The 19,981-nt window shown below is 40.3% G+C and overlaps 2 protein-coding genes across 3 annotated transcripts; one reads left to right on the top strand and one right to left on the bottom strand.

Annotated features, from left to right (window-relative positions):
* Nucleotides 1–438: 438 nt before the first annotated feature.
* Nucleotides 439–12,719, bottom strand: LOC116293950 (uncharacterized). Of its 2 annotated transcripts, XM_089032909.1 has the most exons (10): nt 12,549–12,719; nt 11,877–12,010; nt 11,095–11,154; nt 10,254–10,457; nt 9,629–9,802; nt 9,216–9,386; nt 8,828–8,989; nt 8,183–8,341; nt 1,972–2,124; nt 439–1,462 (listed from the first exon to the last, which is right to left on the bottom strand). In XM_089032909.1, the coding sequence occupies exons 2-10, from the start codon at nt 11,992–11,994 to the stop codon at nt 1,215–1,217; spliced, it is 1,449 nt and encodes a 482-aa protein (XP_088889035.1). In that variant the 5' UTR covers nt 11,995–12,010; nt 12,549–12,719; the 3' UTR covers nt 439–1,214. The 2 variants fall into 2 exon arrangements, with proteins under 2 accessions (XP_088889035.1, XP_088889036.1); XM_089032910.1 differs by lacking the exon at nt 11,095–11,154.
* On the top strand, nt 2,287–7,726 carry LOC148909683 (uncharacterized). Its single transcript, XM_089032428.1, has one exon. It carries the CDS (start codon nt 2,551–2,553, stop codon nt 7,498–7,500), a length of 4,950 nt encoding a protein of 1,649 aa, XP_088888554.1. The 5' UTR covers nt 2,287–2,550; the 3' UTR covers nt 7,501–7,726.
* Nucleotides 12,720–19,981: the final 7,262 nt, after the last annotated feature.

Raw genomic sequence — 19,981 nt, 5'->3', positions numbered from 1 at the left:
GCAAAAAGATCTACCAGGAGGTAAAAGAGGAGCTCCAAAGAAAGCTCGATCGTTAAATATCAATTTCGAAAAGAACGTAGGTGGATTCCGCCTACATATCGAACGGCAGTCTTGAAATTGCGTTATCTCCTTGGAATCCATCCTAATATAGGGTGGTTAGGATCAATTTCATGAAATATTTCGTAAATTACGTCGGGGTAATAAGGAATATCCTTATTTAACCTACAAAACATCCACTCGGCTCTGCTCATATCAGGAACCTCGGGAATAGACTTACCTGTAATTTCAGATAAAAGATATGGAATAGCTTTGTAATATTTCCCTAGCCTTAGTTTTTTCAATGCCTTTCGTAGACATCGTGGCGTTGTCTCTTTTAAGTGGCTCACGATTTCTTCCATTACTCTATTATCTAAATATACCGGTCGATAACCTTGGATATAACTCATCCAGTCCCTAAAGTACTTTATTCTCTTGTATTGCGTCTTCTTACGTCCTCCGTTTGCGTAATACTGCTCTTTAGTAGCATTTGGTACAGCATTACGAATATCCTTACCACACTCGTAACACTGCGCCGATGTGTCGTCTTCTATTCGCATTTTCTTGTCACAACAAACGTACTCATTAGGTGGTGGGGTAACGAACTTGGGTTTCAAGCATTTTATACAGAAGTCATAGATGAACTCCTTACATTCTTCGCACTCCATATATGAATTAACATATTTAAGTGCGCTGTTGCCCCCACGGGTAATCCTGGTGGTCTCATAGGGATTAGGGTTACGCAAACGCGGGTTGGTGACTTTAACCGGGTAATCCTCGGGTTGCCACTGCGTTAGAACCCCCATTCCCTATACTACTTCGTATATACCTATTTCAAAAAGGTTGTCATCGCCAAAGGCAACAGGAAATGGGTGATAGTCGAAAAGCGATAGGAGATAGGTCATTCTAAGATTCAAGAATAGCTGGAATGACTTGTGTTTCTGCTTCTTATTCTCGTCAAGAACATGGACCTTAGTATTGAGACTGATTCAATATTCTTTGTATTCAACGAAACCATTTCCATGTCGGAATGACGCCTATCCCCTATCGCCTTTGTCGATGATACCCGGCTTTTAAAAATAGCTTCTTGAACTTCTTTTTCATATTTTTCTATTCTCGTTTATCACAATTTCATTTCTACTGTCTTCTTCTTCCTAAAGACTCTCTTTTTCATCGTGCTATCTTTTTCCTATAAAACGTGCTGGTATTTTAATTTTTGATTTCTTTTCAGGAATATTATCATCTTGTTCCTCGCCATCGTCTTTGTTCTCTATTTCCTCATTTTCATCGCTTTCTTGTTCTTTATTCTTCATATGCTTTCCTTTCATCAGTTGCCGTAACTGGTCATCATCATCATCGTCATTGTCATTGTCATCTCCGTCGTCGTCCACATTGTGATGATGTCCCTTTACGATTTGTCCTCGCTCTAAGATAAACACCCGGCAAAATAGTTGGTTAAAGGAGAGATATATTTGGGGGGGGGGGGGGGGGTATTAAATTTTGTTAAAGTAACAGAAGACGAGGATACTACTTGAGGATAACGAGTGCGTTATACTAAAGGGGTAACATCCAAGGCAGTGAAGGCTCAGTAATGCAATTATAATGCCGGCAAATTGCCCCTAAACCTCCAGAGTAAGAAAGCAATGCGTTCGTGTTCAGTTCGCATCTTTATTTGTTTGACTTCATAGCTGCCATGTTGGTCAAATGCAACATCTTTTATTCCTTTTTTAGTCATGAAGCATGCATGGTGGCATGACCGCCATGGCTTTCGTATTTATCATATTTTCATTGGAATATGAATGTCTCTTGAAAAACACGAATGAATCGGCAAAGGCTGCTAATACCCCCGGAGACTCTTGGGTGCTGCAACCATGGATTCATTTTCTGGACTTGCGGTAATATGTACTCAAGTAAGTAATACATGGGTGCACATACCACTGCATTGCTTGTACACTCTCTTTTCTATGTTGACAAAGACAGGTTTGCACTCATGATCAACCAGACATCTTGCTGATGGCTCTGATTTGCACATGGCGCTGCTGCATGGATTATGGCCACAGATGTATCGGGCAGCTACCTTAAACACACCTTTGAGGTAAAAACAGTTTAAATGTCATATGTAAAGTGAAAAGTAAAATAGCAACGGCATACATTGATCTTATGAACTACGCCAGCGAGCCCGTTGTGCCCGCGGACATTTGTGCCTGTCATGCGCGCGCGCCCGCGCCAGTGACGCCTGTTCATTACTGTTGTTATTGGTCGGCCATCTGGCGACTACGTTTCATTATTAAAGCTTGTTCATTCGTTTACGTCGTTCGTCGTGTTTACTGGCGTGGTGGCAGCGATTAAAGGACCCACGAACAACAGTATAAATACAACGATCAATAGCAGAAGTCTCGTAACGAGCCAACCTGTACGGTGGTTGGAAAACGAACAGCAAGAAACGTACACAAGAGCTTACGAAACACATTCACACGGCCTCATCAACAATCACCCAAACCATCGACTCCAAAAATGACTTCAACAAGAGCACCAAAACAATGGACACTGACTAAAAACGAGACAATCACTTCCTTCGAAGCATGGAGACAAAACCTACAGTATACATTATCTCTCGACGTAAATTTCGCATCCTTCCTTGGTGATACCGTGACGTGGCTAAAGAAATCTCGAGGCCCTCTAAGAGGCTTTACTGATGACGGTGAAGCAGTCCCTGTCGCTAGACGTCGAACAGCACAGCAAAAGTGTACCCATCTGGAGTTGATGCTTGGCCAAATCGCTAATTATTGCCCAGTTATCTCTAGAAATTCAATTGTCAAGAACTCAACATCTATCAACTCCATCTGGCAAATGATTCGCATGCATTATGGGTTCCAGTCCACCGGAGCACACTTTATCGACTTTAATAACATTAAACTGGAACATGACGAACGCCCAGAAGACCTCTTTCAACGACTGATGTCCTTCGTCGAAGACAATCTCCTCATCGCTAATGGCAATATCACCCACCATGGCGAGATTATAACCGCCGACGAGGAATCAACACCCAGTCTTGAAAATATGATCGTTCTCACCTGGCTTAGACTAATCCACCCGGACTTACCAAACCTCGTAAAACAACGATATGGCACGGAACTTCGCTCCAGAACCCTCGCATCGATAAAACCAGAAATCTCCCAAGCGTTGGACTCACTGCTTGACGAACTACGCACAGCCGCTGATTCCAAGATACTACGCGCTACAGCGTCAAAATTTAGATTCCCTGCCTCACGTGAACCAAACAAATTGCCAAACAGTCGCCGCCCAACGACTTCCAGACGCCCCAGGTCATGCCCACTATGCAAAGAAGCAGGCCGCGCAGATCAACAGCATTTCCTAAGTAAGTGCCCTTACTTACCTCCTGAGGACAGACTCTTCCTCGCCAAGACTCGCTCGACAACCAACTATGAAGAGGAAGTAGAAGAAGACGACGATAACCTAGATCTGTACGCACCTGATCAAGTTGACAGTGAAGCGTCAGCCCTTCCGTCCGCACGTTCCATCTCCCGAAGGGTCAGCACCAGAAGGTCACCCCTACTCAACGCCTTCTATCGACAACACCCAGTGAGGCTGACCCTCGACACCGGCGCCGAAACCAGCATGATTAAAGCGTCCGTTGCCCAGACACTTGGTCTTACCGTCGAAAAGTCTTCCCAACAAGCATTGCAAGCCGATGGTACGACACCGCTGACCGTTATTGGCGAAGTACACGTCCTGCTCTCTCGTTCCAACAAGAAACTCGCGCTCGACGCCCTCGTAGTAGAGGACATAGATGTTGACATACTCGCTGGAATACCCTTCCTCATCGCGAACGACATCTCAGTTCGCCCAGCCACTCAACAGATAACTATACAAGGCTCCGAAACCATCTTGTACCACACCGATGAAAAACACAGCACTCAGGCTCACACCATACGCCACGCCACGTCGTATGTGTTACGTTCATCGTCGCCCACCACCGTTATCTGGCCTGGAGATTACCTAGAAGTTGACGTCCCCCCCGAGCTGGGAACTGACAACACTATCGCCATTGAACCCCGTAGTGATACGTCCCAACTCAAACGCCCTCCACCCAGCGAAAACCCATGGCCCCAACCACGAGTCATAGATACAGTCGGAGGTAAAGTGCGAATTACCAACACGTCCGACGAACCATACACCGTCCGACGCCACGACCACATCTGCTGGGCCCGCCCAACCGTCCCAGCGACTCCTCCCGAAGCGGCTCCACCCTCAACACTCCCCGTTACAGAAGTAAAGCCTACCCCGCCGTCCTCAGGCAGCGTAAGTCTAGATCCAGACAAGCTACTTACAAGTTCCATGCGTGACCAATTCCAGAAGGTCCTACAGAAATACGACAACGTCTTCAAACCGGACATTCCAGGGTACAACGGAGCAGCGGGCCATATAGAAGCCCGCGTAAACATGGGACCGGTACAGCCGCCCCAACGTAAAGGGCGCCTTCCTCAATACTCTCGAAACCAACTAATAGAGCTGCAAGAGAAGTTTGACGAACTGGAAAGAGACCAAGTCTTCCAAAAACCCGAAGATATCGACGTGGCAGTAGAATACCTGAACCCCTCCTTCCTCATAAAGAAACCCTCTGGCGGTCATCGCCTCGTCACTGCCTTTGCAGACGTGGGACGGTACAGCAAACCCCAACCATCACTCATGCCAGACGTTGACTCCACACTACGCACCATTGCACCATGGAAGTTCCTGATAAAGTCTGATCTCAGCCGCGCCTTCTACCAAATACCCCTTGCTAAAGAATCCAGGAAGTACTGCGGCGTAGCCACACCATTTCGTGGCGTACGCGTTTACTGCCGCTCCGCAATGGGAATGCCCGGCTCAGAAACAGCACTCGAAGAGATGATGTGTCGAGTACTTGGTGACTTCATCCAAGAAGGCTGCGTGGCAAAGATAGCAGACGACTTGTACTGCGGAGGAGCAAGCCCCGAAGACCTTCTACCTATCTGGGCACGGGTCCTGGAACAGCTTGACAGGTGCAACCTTAGACTCTCACCAACTAAAACGGTCATCTGTCCAAAGTCCACCACCATATTAGGATGGGTGTGGTCCCAAGGCAAACTATCTGCAAGTCCTCATCGCGTCGCGGTTCTTGCATCTTGTCCTCCTCCAACTACCGTCAAAGGCATGCGCTCTTTTATCGGGTCCTACAAAGTCCTTAGCCGCGTCCTACCAGAGTGTTCCTCCCTAATCGACCCCCTCGAAGGCGCAATCTCGGGTCTCCAGTCACAAGACAAACTTACGTTGAACGAAAGTCTTCTCCACAAGTTTAAAGCTGCTCAGCAGGCCCTCACGTCAACCAAAGCCATCGCTCTACCACGTCCATCCGACTCCTTATGGATCGTAACAGACGGCTCCGTAACCAAACGTGGCCTCGGAGCAACACTATATGTGTCCCGTGAGAACAACCTCTATCTTGCCGGATTTTTCAGCGCAAAACTCCGCAAACACCAAGTCAACTGGCTGCCCTGTGAAATTGAAGCACTGAGTATCGCCGCGGCCGTCAAGCACTTCAGCCCGTTTATAATACAGTCTGAACACCGTACTTGCGTACTCACTGACAGCAAACCATGCGTCCAAGCCATCAATAAACTCTGTCGCGGCGAATTTTCCGCAAGCCCTCGGGTAACATCATTCCTAACTACCGTTAGCCGATATCAAGTCACGTTGCAGCATTTGGCCGGTACGGCTAACCTCCCTTCAGACTTTACGAGCCGCAACGCTCCAGAGTGCCAAGAACCAACATGCCAGGTGTGCAGTTTCATCAAAGAAACAGAAGACTCTGTCGTCCGTGACGTGTCCGTTCAAGACATCATCGACAACACCAAGTCACTTCCATTCACCACGAGATCAGCCTGGCGAGAAATCCAAAACGGATGTCCCGACCTCCGCAGAGTCCATGCCCATCTGAAACAAGGAACTAGACCCTCGAAGAAACTGACTAACATAAAAGACATCAAACGCTATCTAAACGTAACGTCCATCTCCAAAGACGGCATTCTAGTAGTCAAACGCAACCAACCTTTCACCCCCTCATCTGAGGCAATAGTAGTACCACGGTCCGTACTTGATGGTCTTCTCACAGCTCTCCACGTTCGTCTAAACCATCCATCTCGCAACCAGCTTCAGATGGTTGTACTACGCCACTTCTTTGCGTTAGACATGAACAGTGCCCTAACCAGGGTATCCTCGTCATGCCACCCATGTGCCTCCTTACGGAAGTTTCCAAGTTCTCTCGTAAACCAATCATCTGAAGAACCACCCGACGTCGTCGGCATATCCTTCGCTGCTGACGTTATCAAACGACAACGACAAGCAATCTTACTACTCAGAGAGTGTTCGACATCCTACACCAACACTTGTTTAATACAAGACGAAAAGTACGACACCCTGCGCGACGCCCTTACACGCCTCATTGTGGAACTACACCCTTTGGACGGTCCAAGAGCAGTCATTCGAGTAGACCCTGCACCAAGCTTCTTATCTCTTAGCAACAACGACGGTCTAAAACACTTGAACATTTGGCTCGATGTTGGTCGCATAAAGAATAAGAATAAGAACCCAGTCGCCGAAAAGGCTATTCAAGAGCTAGAAGAAGAGCTTCTGCGACAGGAGCCCGGAGGTGGACCCATTACTTCTACTGGCCTCGCACTAGCAACAGCTCGTCTCAACTCTCGCCTACGCCATCAAGGTCTCTCCGCTCGTGAACTATGGACACAGCGCAGTCAATACACCTGTGACCAACTCCCACTATCTGACTACCAGAATATAGTAGCGCAGCACCAGAAGAGGTCCACTAACCATCCCCACAGCGAAAAGTCCAAAGACAAACACGGAGTTGCCGCACCTCAGCCACAGATTCGAGTGGGAGACATAGTTTATTTGATCGCTGACCGCGACAAACTACGTGCTCGTGACCGCTACATCGTTACAGAAGTGAGCGACCCTTGGTGTTACATTAAGAAGTTCACCGGATCCCAACTTCGCGCCACATCATACAAGGTCAAGCTATGTGAGTGCTATGCCGTTCCCGCTCCCCTCGCCTCCTCCCACACTAGTACTCAAGTAATCCACAACGATGCCGACGAAGACTTCGCCACCGTAGACCCAACGTTAGCGTCAGAAGAACCAAGTCCACCAACACCCCCATCGGAACTTATCCGCCCATACGAAGTTGACTTACCAAGCTGGTGTAAACCAAACAATCAAGACAACGCATCGGAAGAAGACACCAACACAACCCCAGAAACAACTGAGCAAGACCCACCACTCTCGCAAGTCACTCTCACCGTCCCACTGCCCATCAACAACGAACTCAGCAGCGAAGAATCTCCCTCGAGACCACAACGAACACGCAAACCCCCAGCCTACCTCAAGGACTACTTCCTATATTGAGACATTATGCGACCTGTAGATGTATGAACCATAATAACTTTGTTATCTAGTTAATTAACAGAAAATAAGGAAGAAGAAGATACTGCGCCAGCGAGCCCGTTGTGCCCGCGGACATTTGTGCCTGTCATGCGCGCGCGCCCGCGCCAGTGACGCCTGTTCATTACTGTTGTTATTGGTCGGCCATCTGGCGACTACGTTTCATTATTAAAGCTTGTTCATTCGTTTACGTCGTTCGTCGTGTTTACTGGCGCTAGTTTTACCATTCCAACATTCCCTTTATGTAGAATCAATACTGAAAATATTAAGGTAGGTGGTATAGGCACTTTAACAGTCGCTATAGATGCATATTAAGTGCTTCCAGTCAACTCCAAAAATGTAATGTGATTGAAATAGCAGTTTTCGTATGACTGTGAAAAGCTCACGGCACGAACACGGTCGTGACACAGCAAGGCACACTCCAGACCAATCACATTGCTCGGAAATTTATTCCCAATCCAATCAAATACCCGGAACACGGCACAAACACGGCGCGGACATGGTCACGGCACTGCCAGACCAAGCACATGCATTACACGAGAAAAGATCAGCCAATTGAAATTCTAGAAAACGCACTGAGCTTTTCAAAGTCATGCGTCGAAAACTGTAAGCAATTTAGCGTCATGTGTTACAGTCTTCACTATACCTTTGCAACTCATTCTTTTGCCAAAAGCGTTCAGGAAAACTGGTTGACACTTGGTGTCCACAACGCATTTGGCTGGTGTTGAAGTCATACATGTGGTGTACTTGCAGGGGTTGAACCGGCAGACTGAATCAGGGTTAATGGTCAGGTAGAGCTCTGTACCTACAACATAAATGCAATTGCATTAGAGTGCATACCATATATACGTCAAAAACTTTGCAAGGAATTGCACAAATTCAGTTCAGTAGACAAATTCAAGTTCAGTAGACCTCAGTAGACCGTAGACCTACAAAACTTTACACTAATTCGTAAAATTTTGTTGTTTAACATTTTTACGGATATGGTATGCACTTTACAATATCTATGTATCAATAGAGTTGACTTTCAAATTCTTCTGCGTCATCAAGCAACGTAATCTTTTGCGAAACAATTGTTGTAGATTTTACGAGCTTTTTGTGCTTATAATACACGCTCGAGAATTTTCCAGTTCTTTGAAGAAACCTTGAATTACCAACGCACAAACCTGTTTACCGCACGAGCAAGTCAAATTAAAAAGCTTCGCTCTCACTCTGTTCCCAGTCTTTTTGTTCCCCAGTACAAAGAAAGACGCGCCAGTTTTATAACAAATAACTATACGCTAATATTTACCTTTACAAGAGTCAACTCTTTTCTCCTCAGAGTCAAAGAATACTGGCTTACACTTGAAGTCACTGACACAAGTAGCGTATGGCATCGTGATACATTTGGCCACACTGCACGGGTCATACCCACAAACTGTTTGAGGGTCGATGTCCACGACTGAATTTTGATCTGAAGAAACAATTAAATAGTTTGTTAGTCGAAAAACTGGAAGATTCAAGCGCTGTTATATATTGACTTTGAGGAGCTCATCCCCCGTCACCTCTCTTCTTCTTCATTTCCTCCAATCCGTCGCCACAACCATAGCAGGAACTCCTCAAAAACTGAAAATCTCTCGAGTGCGTTACTTGTTTAATTACTAAAAATCAATATTTCTTTAAACTCTACGACAACTTACCATTACACATTTTGCCGTGGCATTTCGCTACCTGTTTTCGTTTCCCAGAGCACCTGCTTCCGCCATTACCTGGGGCAGGATTGGTGCAGTATCTGTATCTGTGCTTTATTCCTGTCCCACATTTATTAGAACACTTACTCCAAGCAGACCACTCAGTATAACGACCTTCAGCTGAAAACACAGACAATTTCAAGTTTGATACAATGGTTTCCAAAGTATTTATACATCAATGGCGCCTTGGGAGGAAGAAACAAAGCCTTATCATGTGATCAGCGAAGAATACACCTGCTTGAGATCTATCATTTCACACCAACTACCTATACATGCATCAAGAGTTCAGGCGCTACTCATCCTCTAGGCGCATGCTCAAGGGGTCATAAATGGAGTACAAATTATAACAAACGTTTCCTTACTAGGACACTCTTTCATCTTGCAAAGCTTCAACTGAAATCTTGGTCCTTCGCAATTCTTGCCTCCATTTGCTGGTGCTGGATTGGTGCAGTATCGTTCACGTGACCGTAGTGCTGTTCTACCACATGACACAGGACACTTGGACCATTCTGTCCACTGTGTGAAACCTCCATCCACTAAAAAACAGCGTTCGTAAAGTTTGTTATCATTTGTCTTCGCTGAATTTATTCGACAACAATTTACTTCTTGAAAAACAGCAATAAAAGTGGCACAGTGTGTTCGCTTTTGAGTCACGTAAATGACTTTTGCATGTTGGCATTATAAGCAAGTGACGTTAACAGTCACTGCAGTCGCTATGTCGAACGGCCTCTAGAGCGAACAATCGATTAAGTGCTTCACAATGGACTACTTCGACGATACGGCGGCCATCTTGGATCGCATTTTGGGGCGTCCAGGGGGCACATAAAGCTTTGTTACAGTAATGACGTTGATTGATACAAATAGCTCACCACAAGAGAATACAACAAAAGATGAATTAAGACAAACACACGAAGCTATATATATTTTTACGTCCTAGCAAGATGGCCGTCGTATCGTTGAAGTAGTCCATTTCTTTATGCAACATACTTGGTATGGTTCCTTGTGCAGCCGTGAAGTTCTGTACAACTGACATCCCTATTGATGATTGGTCAGAAGGCACAGGCTGCTTGCTGCCATCGTTGCTAGGGGAGACAAACCCTTGAAGAGGTGGTGACATCCCGTTATTGGCGGGAAGATTCTGTAGTCCACCAAGAGCTGCTAACTCATTTGAAATTTTGCCATTGGCTAGTCCTGCAAATAAAAGGGATGAATGAAAACCATAAGATATTATCTTTAACAAAAAGGTATAGAAACAAAAACTGTTGCAGACAATTACAGAGGGTTATTAGACGTGACAAAAGAATCTCGCCTATCCGAGGTTCTGGGGTATTTACGTGGTTTTTAAATTTTTTTATAGAATCAGTATCATGACGAAAGTTTCCTATCAACAGTATCATGGCTACATTTTCCTAGTAAGAGTATGTATCAAGGCAACAGTTTCCTAGCAACAGTATCATGGCAACAGTTTCCTAGTAAGAGTATGTATCATTGCAACAGTTTCCTAGCAACAGTATCATGGCAAAAATTTCCTAGTTAGACTATATATCAAGGCAACAGTTTCCTAGCAAAAGTATCATGGCAAAAGTTTCCTAGCAACAGTATAATGGAAATAGTTTCCTAGTAACAGTATCATGGCAATAGCTTCCTAGTAACAGTATCATAGCAACAGTTTCCTAGCAATATTATAATGGCAACAATTTCATAAATGCTGTCAATGTATCTTGTAGAAGTCGCTAAGGCATTCTATACGTAACTTATATTTTTATGGAAAAACAAAAGAGATTTGAGATGATGAAGATGTTGTGGCATGTAATGTGTGCATGCTTACCTAATTTCTTATAGTCTGTAATCAACTGCTTAATGATTCCCTTCAACGCTTTGCCACGTTCTGCATGCAAAGAGGAAGATACAGTATGGCGTTAACATGCTTATAATGTAGATTAACTATTCATTCAGTACACCATGTGCTATACCAAGAATATAAAACACAACAAGATAACATGCTTACATAACATGCACTATGCACACACATGCACGGGTGGATGCCGGCTTACACCATGTGCTATATACCAAGAATATGAAAAACAACAAGATAAGATGCTTACATAACATGCACTATGCACACACATGCATGGATGGATGCCGGCTTACACCATGTGCTATATACCAAGAATATAAAACACAACAGGATAAGATGCTTACATAACATGCACTATGCACACACATGCATGGATGGATGCCGGCTTACACCATGTGCTATATACCAAGAATATAAAACACAACAGGATAAGATGCTTACATAACATGCACTATGCACACACATGCATGGATGGATGCCGGCTTGAAAGACTAAAAGTATATTACAATAGTCAGACAGAAACTCCTTCGCAATTGATCTTTAGTTTAGTATCATTTTTCGATACAGGAATGACTAGATATCGATCATCCACCACCATTACAGGAACATGCAAGGTGAAGCCCAATCATTCATCTTTACTTTGAAACCTTTTTAACCCCTTCACTGATTCCCTTATTTCTAAATCAATATATCGCTTTGGTATAAAATATTTGACTGTAGTTTTCGCAGGATTCGAGAGATATTTGTCTCACCTTTGGCGTAGAAAGTGATGTTAGCTTCAGCATCGCCACCCTTCCAAATACTTGATAGAAGAACCAACACGAAAACAGTCGAAAAGATGACCCGTAAAATCATGTCAAACTTGGCCATTCTTTTCCATAACACTCTTGAAAACAAAAATGTTCGATGGACAATAAAACACACTGTTTTTATACTAAGATCTTGCGTTTATCTCTACTGGAATTACGATAAACAGGGCGTTGTCTGTCCAATCCACACAGGGAATTTGACTCAAACATCGATTATGAATCACATTCCATTATTAGAATAAGTACACGTTAGCTTGCAACCTCCTCAGATACCAGCTCTCAGAGAACCCGTAAATGTATTTCGTTTAAGATTTAGTACACTATCGACAATCTCGTTTAAACCAAGAAAGGTTTGGTTATTGTCAACAGTTTTTGTTTTGTATCTTTTTCAAATTTAAGGAACATTTGGGTAACATAAACAACGAATCAAGTCAATCAAAACATGAATATTTCTAAGGTCTTTTAAGTCTTTTAAAATAGACTTGTGAGGAATTGAAAATAATTCTATACAAATATCACAAGATTTAAGATTTTGATTGATGGAAGCGCTTTGACATTGCTTACAGAAAGTCATTTTTGCGGATGGTGAATCTGGGACTGAAATTGTTGACTTACCTAGCATTTACACATGGTGGTAGAGCTTTACTGGTGGCAGTGAAGACAAGCAACAATGGACAAACTACCCGATAGGATCTAACAGGAGAATAGAGCCACCAAAAAGATGGAGAAGAAAGAATTTGGTAGAAAAAATAATTTTCTTAACCAATGTTTAAAATTGAAATTAAGCGAAAGTTATCGAAGGATTAAAACATTGTATGCTGTTGACATCACAAGGTCACAGACGAGTTGCTGTTTTTGTCAATTATTTAACCAAAAAACTGGTAGAAACCCTTGGAGATTGTCTCGTTTGATTCGCTTTAACAGTCGGATGATCAAGCTGTTGATGCGTTCAGTATCTTTTCGTATTTTTATTAACAAAATTAATGGATTTAAAAACATCTTTAATGCGACGGTAATTATTGAAATATAAGAGATATCAACGAGGATGTATTATATTAGTAATATCTTATTAGCTCTTATTGAATCTTTCTTATCGCGGAAAAAATGAGGGAGTGTTGAATCCACCATCAGATAGATAGCTTACTGAATTATAGAGTCTTAAATCAAGGGTGAAATTTCAAGTCAAACAAAGACAGTGCTATATTTATTGCTCATCATCTTCAAGCAGAGTGCGCTGCATTACTGCACATTTATTTATTTATTATTTTTTATCATTTTTTTAATTTAAAGATTCATCCTAAGGTAGGTGTGAAATACAATAGGACTCTAAGTCCCCTACTAAGGTATTAACACCGGAGATCCAAACCCCTATGATATAATTGGTCTTGGCTTCTTTCCTTCCTTCCTTCTTTCTTTCTTTCTTTCTTTCTTTCTTTCTTTCTTTCTTTCTTTCTTTCTTTCTTTCTTCTTTTTCGATTTATTTCTGCTTCTCTCTTTCTTTATATTCTTCTTCTTTTTTTATATCTTTTCTTTCTTTCTTCTTCTATTTCTTTCTCTCTTCTTCTTCTTTCTTCTTTCTTCTATCTATCTTTCTTTCTTTCTCTCTCTCTTCTTTTTTTTCTTTCTTGTTCTTTGTTCTTGTTTCTTGTTTCTTGTTCTTTGTTTCTTTGTTTCTTTGTTCTTGTTTCTTTGTTTTTGTTTCTTGTTCTTTGTTTTTGTTTCTTGTTTCTTGTTTCTTTGTTTTTGTTGTTCTTTGTTTTTGTGTTTCTTTGTTTCTTTGTTTCTTTGTTTCTTTGTTTCTTTGTTCTTTGTTTCTTGTTTCTTGTTTCTTTTGTTCTTTGTTTCTTTGTTTCTTTGTTTCTTTGTTTCTTTGTTTCTTTGTTTCTTTGTTTCTTTGTTTCTTTGTTTCTTTGTTTCTTTGTTTCTTTGTTTCTTTGTTTCTTTGTTTCTTTGTTTCTTTGTTTCTTTGTTTCTTTGTTTCTTTGTTTCTTTGTTTCTTTGTTTCTTTGTTTCTTTGTTTCTTTGTTTCTTTGTTCTTTGTTTCTTTGTTTCTTTGTTTCTTTGTTTCTTTGTTTCTTTGTTTCTTTGTTTCTTTGTTTCTTTGTTTCTTTGTTCTTTGTTTCTTTGTTTCTTTGTTTCTTTGTTTCTTTGTTTCTTTGTTTCTTTGTTCTTGTTCTTTGTTTCTTTGTTTCTTTGTTTCTTTGTTCTTTGTTTCTTTGTTCTTTGTTTCTTTGTTTCTTTGTTTCTTTGCTTTCTTTGTTTCTTGTTTCTTGTTCTTGTTTCTTTCTTTCTTTGTTTCTTTGTTTCTTTGTTTCTTTGTTTCTTTGTTTCTTTATTTCTTTCTTTTTTCTTTGTTTCTTTGTTTCTTTCTTTCCAAGCATCCTTCATGAATAATGGATATTTTTGGAAAAGGTGTGAAAATGGTCCAAAATCGATCAAAACCATGGACTATAGCCCATGGTTTTTGCCCAAAAATGAGTTATTTTGCATCCTTCATGAATAATGGATATTTTTTGAAAAGGTGTGAAAATGGTCCAAAATGGATCAAAACCATGGGCTATAGCCCATGCTTTTTGCCCAAAAATGGTCAAAAATGAGCTATTTTGCATCCTTCATGAATGATGGATATTTTTGGAAAAGGTGTAAAAAAAGTCCAAAATCGATCAAAACCATGGGCTATAGCCCATGCTTTTTACCTAAAAATGACCCATTTTGCATCCTTTATGAATAATGGATATTTTTGGAAAAGGTGTGAAAATGGTCCAAAATCGATCAAAACGATGGGCTATAGCCCATGCTTTTTGCCCAAAAATAAGTTATTTGGCATCCTTTAAGAATAATGGATATTTTTGGAAAAGGTGTGAAAATGGTCCAAAATCGATAAAAACCATGGGCTATAGCCCATGCTTTTTGCCCAAAAATGAGTTATTTTCCATCCTTCATGAATAATGGATATTTTAGAAAAAGGTGTAAAAAAAGTCCAAAATCGATCAAAACCATGGGCTATAGCTCATGCTTTTTGCCTAAAAATGACCTATTTTGCATCCTTCATGAATAATGGATTTTTTTGGAAAAGGTGTGAAAATGGTCCAAAATCGATCAAAACCATGGGCTATAGCCCATGCTTTTTGCCCAAAAATAAATTATTTGGCATCCGTTATGAATAATGAACATTTTTGGAAAAGGTGTGAAAATGGTCCAAAATCGATCAAAACCATGGGCTATAGCCCATGCTTTTTGCCCAAAAATGACCTATTTTGCATCCTTCATGAATAATGGATATTTTAGAAAAAGGTGTAAAAAAAGTCCAAAATCGATCAAAACCATGTGCTATAGCCCATGCTTTTTGCCTAAAAATGACCTATTTTGCATCCTTCATGAATAAGGGATATTTTTGGAAAAAGTGTGAAAATGGTCCAAAATGGATCAAAACCATGGGCTATAGCCCATGCTTTTTGCCCAAAAATGAGTTATTTTCCATCCTTCATGAATAATGGATATTTTAGAAAAAGGTGTAAAAAAAGTCCAAAATCGATCAAAACCATGGGCTATAGCCCATGCTTTTTGCCCAAAAATGACCTATTTTGCATCCTTCATGAATAATGGATATTTTTGGAAAAGGTGTGAAATTGGTCCAAAATCTATCAAAAGCATGGGCTATAGCCCATGCTTTTTGCCCAAAAATAAATTATTTGGCATCCGTTATGAATAATGAACATTTTTGGAAAAGGTGTGAAAAAAGTCCAAAATCGATCAAAACCATGGGCTATAGCCCATGCTTTTTGCCCAAAAATGACCTATTTTGCATCCTTCATGAATTATGGATATTTTAGGAAAAGGCGTAAAAAAAGTCCAAAATGGATCAAAACCATGTGCTATAACCCATGCTTTTTGACTAAAAATGACCTATTTTGCATCCTTCATGAATAATGGATATTTTTGGATAAGGTGTGAAAATAGTCCAAAATCGATCAAAACCATGGGCTATAGCCCATGCTTTTTGTACAAAAATGGTCAAAAAAGAGCTATTTTGCATCCGTCATGAAAAGTGGATACTTTTGGAAAAGGTGTGAAAATGGTCCAAAATCGATCAAAACCATGAGCTATAGCCCATGCTTTTTCCCTAAAAATGACCTATTTTCCATCCTTCATCAATAATGGATATTTTTGGAAAAGGTGTGAAAATAGTCCAAAATCGATCAAAACCATGGGCTATAGCCCATGCTTTTTGTACAAAAACGGTCAAAAAAGAGCTATTTTGCATCCGTCATGAAAAGTGGATATTTTTGGAAAAGGTGTGAAAATAGTCAAAAATCGATCGAAAACATGGGCTATAGCCCATGCTTTTTGCCCAAAAATGAGTTATTTTGCATCCTTCATGAATAATGGATATTTTAGAAAAAGGTTGTAAAAAAAGTCCAAAATCGATCAAAACCATGGGCTATAGCCCATGCTTTTTGCCCAAAAAGGACCTATTTTGCATCCTTTATGAATAATGGGTATTTTTGGAAAAGGTGTGAAAATAGTCAAAAATCGATCCAAACCATGGGCTATAGCCCATGCTTTTTGCCCAAAAATGAGTTATTTTGCATCCTTCATGAATAATGGATATTTTAGAAAAAGGTGTAAAAAAAGTCCAAAATCGATCAAAACCATGAGCTATAGCCCATGCTTTTTGCCTAAAAATGACCTATTTTGCATCCTTCATGAATAAGGGATATTTTTGGAAAAAGTGTGAAAATGGTCCAAAATGGATCAAAACCATGGGCTATAGCCCATGCTTTTTGCCCAAAAATGAGTTATTTTCCATCCTTCATGAATAATGGATATTTTAGAAAAAGGTGTAAAAAAAGTCCAAAATCGATCAAAACCATGGGCTATAGCCCATGCTTTTTGCCCAAAAATGACCTATTTTGCATCCTTCATGAATAATGGATATTTTTGGAAAAGGTGTGAAATTGGTCCAAAATCTATCAAAAGCATGGGCTATAGCCCATGCTTTTTGCCCAAAAATAAATTATTTGGCATCCGTTATGAATAATGAACATTTTTGGAAAAGGTGTGAAAAAAGTCCAAAATCGATCAAAACCATGGGCTATAGCCCATGCTTTTTGCCCAAAAAGGACCTATTTTGCATCCTTCATGAATGATGGATATTTTAGGAAAAGGCGTAAAAAAAGTCCAAAATGGATCAAAACCATGTGCTATAACCCATGCTTTTTGACTAAAAATGACCTATTTTGCATCCTTCATGAATAATGGATATTTTTGGATAAGGTGTGAAAATAGTCCAAAATCGATCAAAACCATGGGCTATAGCCCATGCTTTTTGTACAAAAATGGTCAAAAAAGAGCTATTTTGCATCCGTCATGAAAAGTGGATACTTTTGGAAAAGGTGTGAAAATGGTCCAAAATCGATCAAAACCATGAGCTATAGCCCATGCTTTTTCCCTAAAAATGACCTATTTTCCATCCTTCATCAATAATGGATATTTTTGGAAAAGGTGTGAAAATAGTCCAAAATCGATCAAAACCATGGGCTATAGCCCATGCTTTTTGTACAAAAACGGTCAAAAAAGAGCTATTTTGCATCCGTCATGAAAAGTGGATATTTTTGGAAAAGGTGTGAAAATAGTCAAAAATCGATCGAAAACATGGGCTATAGCCCATGCTTTTTGCCCAAAAATGAGTTATTTTGCATCCTTCATGAATAATGGATATTTTAGAAAAAGGTGTAAAAAAAGTCCAAAATCGATCAAAACCATGGGCTATAGCCCATGCTTTTTGCCCAAAAAGGACCTATTTTGCATCCTTTATGAATAATGGGTATTTTTGGAAAAGGTGTGAAAATAGTCAAAAATCGATCCAAACCATGGGCTATAGCCCATGCTTTTTGCCCAAAAATGAGTTATTTTGCATCCTTCATGAATAATGGATATTTTAGAAAAAGGTGTAAAAAAAGTCCAAAATCGATCAAAACCATGAGCTATAGCCCATGCTTTTTGCCTAAAAATGACCTATTTTGCATCCTTCATGAATAATGGATATTTTTGGATAAGGTGTGAAAATAGTCCAAAATCGATCAAAACCATGGGCTATAGCCCATGCTTTTTGTACAAAAATGGTCAAAAAAGAGCTATTTTGCATCCGTCATGAAAAGTGGATATTTTTGGAAAAGGTGTGAAAATGGTCAAAAATCGATCGAAAACATGGGCTATAGCCCATGCTTTTTTCCCAAAAATGAGTTATTTTGCATCCTTCATGAATAATGGATATTTAAGAAAAAGGTGTAAAAAAAGTCCAAAATCGATCAAAACCATGGGCTATAGCCCATGCTTTTTGCCCAAAAAGGACCTATTTTGCATCCTTTATGAATAATGGGTATTTTTGGAAAAGGTGTGAAAATAGTCAAAAATCGATCGAAACCATGGGCTATAGCCCATGCTTTTTGCCCAAAAATGAGTTATTTTGCATCCTTCATGAATGATGGATATTTTAGAAAAAGGTGTAAAAAAAGTCCAAAATCGATCAAAACCATGGGCTATAGCCCATGCTTTTTGCCTAAAAATGACCTATTTTGCATCCTTCATGAATAATGGATATTTTTGGATAAGGTGTGAAAATAGTCCAAAATCGATCAAAACCATGTGCTATAACCCATGCTTTTTGACTAAAAATGACCTATTTTGCATCCTTCATGAATAATGGATATTTTTGGAAAAGGTGTGAAAATGGTCCAAAATCGATCGAAACCATGGGCTATAGCCCATGCTTTTTGCCCAAAAATGAGTTATTTTGCATCCTTCATGAATAATGGATATTTTAGAAAAAGGTGTAAAAAAAGTCCAAAATGGATCAAAACCATGGGTTATAGCCCATGCTTTTTGCCTAAAAATGACCTATTTTGCATCCTTCATGAATAATGGATATTTTTGGAAAAGGTGTGAAAATGGTCCAAAATCGATCAAAAGCATGGGCTATAGCCCATGGTTTTTGCCCAACAATAAACTAAAGTGACGTATTTTGCATCCTTCATGAATAATGGATATTTTAGAAAAAGGTGTAAAAAAAGTCCAAAATCGATCAAAACCATGGGCTATAGCCCATGCTTTTTACCTAAAAATGACCTATTTTGCATTCTTCATGAATAATGGATATTTTTGGAAAAGGTGTGAAATTGGTCCAAAATCGATCAAAACGATGGGCTATAGCCCATGCTTTTTGCCCAAAAATAAGTTATTTGGCATCCTTTAAGAATAATGGATATTTTTGGAAAAGGTGTGAAAATGGTCCAAAATCGATAAAAACCATGGGCTATAGCCCATGCTTTTTGCCCAAAAATGAGTTATTTTCCATCCATCATGAATAATGGATATTTTAGAAAAAGGTGTAAAAAAAGTCCAAAACCGATCAAAACCATGGGCTATAGCCCATGCTTTTTGCCCAAAAATAAATTATTTGGCATCCGTTATGAATAATGAACATTTTTGGAAAAGGTGTGAAAATGGTCCAAAATCGATCAAAACCATGGGCTATAGCCCATGCTTTTTGCCCAAAAATGACCTATTTTGCATCCTTCATGAATAATGGATATTTCAGAAAAAGGTGTAAAAAAAGTCCAAAATCGATCAAAACCATGTGCTATAGCCCATGCTTTTTGCATAAAAATGACCTATTTTGCATCCTTCATGAATAATGGATATTTTTGGAAAAGGTGTGAAAATGGTCCACACTGGATCAAAACCATGGGCTATAGCCCATGCTTTTTGCCTAAAAATGAGTTATTTTGCATCCTTCATGAAATATGGATATTTTAGAAAAAGGTGTAAAAAAAGTCCAAAATCGATCAAAACCATGGGCTATAGCCCATGCTTTTTGCCCAAAAAGGACCTATTTTGCATCCTTTATGAATAATGGGTATTTTTGGAAAAGGTGTGAAAATAGTCAAAAATCGATCCAAACCATGGGCTATAGCCCATGCTTTTTGCCCAAAAATGAGTTATTTTGCATCCTTCATGAATAAGGGATATTTTAGAAAAAGGTGTAA

This window comes from Actinia tenebrosa, unplaced genomic scaffold (genome assembly GCF_029948245.1).
Source record: "Actinia tenebrosa isolate PJP-AT-01 unplaced genomic scaffold, QUT_ActTen_1.0 PGA_scaffold1__47_contigs__length_23844297, whole genome shotgun sequence".
Lineage (NCBI taxonomy): Eukaryota > Metazoa > Cnidaria > Anthozoa > Actiniaria > Actiniidae > Actinia > Actinia tenebrosa.
The sequence above is the reverse complement of the archived record's forward strand: the minus strand, read 5'-3'. Positions and strand labels throughout refer to the sequence as shown.

Coding starts and splice junctions, on each gene's coding strand:
- LOC116293950 (XM_089032909.1), bottom strand. CDS start 11,994: ATGGCCAAGTTTGACATGATTTTACGGGTCATCTTTTCGACTGTTTTC. Junction 9,387..9,628: donor CAAGATGAAAGAGTGTCCTA/GTAAGGAAACGT, acceptor CTGTGTTTTCAG/CTGAAGGTCGTTATACTGAG. Junction 8,990..9,215: donor CCACGGCAAAATGTGTAATG/GTAAGTTGTCGT, acceptor TTGTTTCTTCAG/ATCAAAATTCAGTCGTGGAC.
- LOC148909683 (XM_089032428.1), top strand. CDS start 2,551: ATGACTTCAACAAGAGCACCAAAACAATGGACACTGACTAAAAACGAG.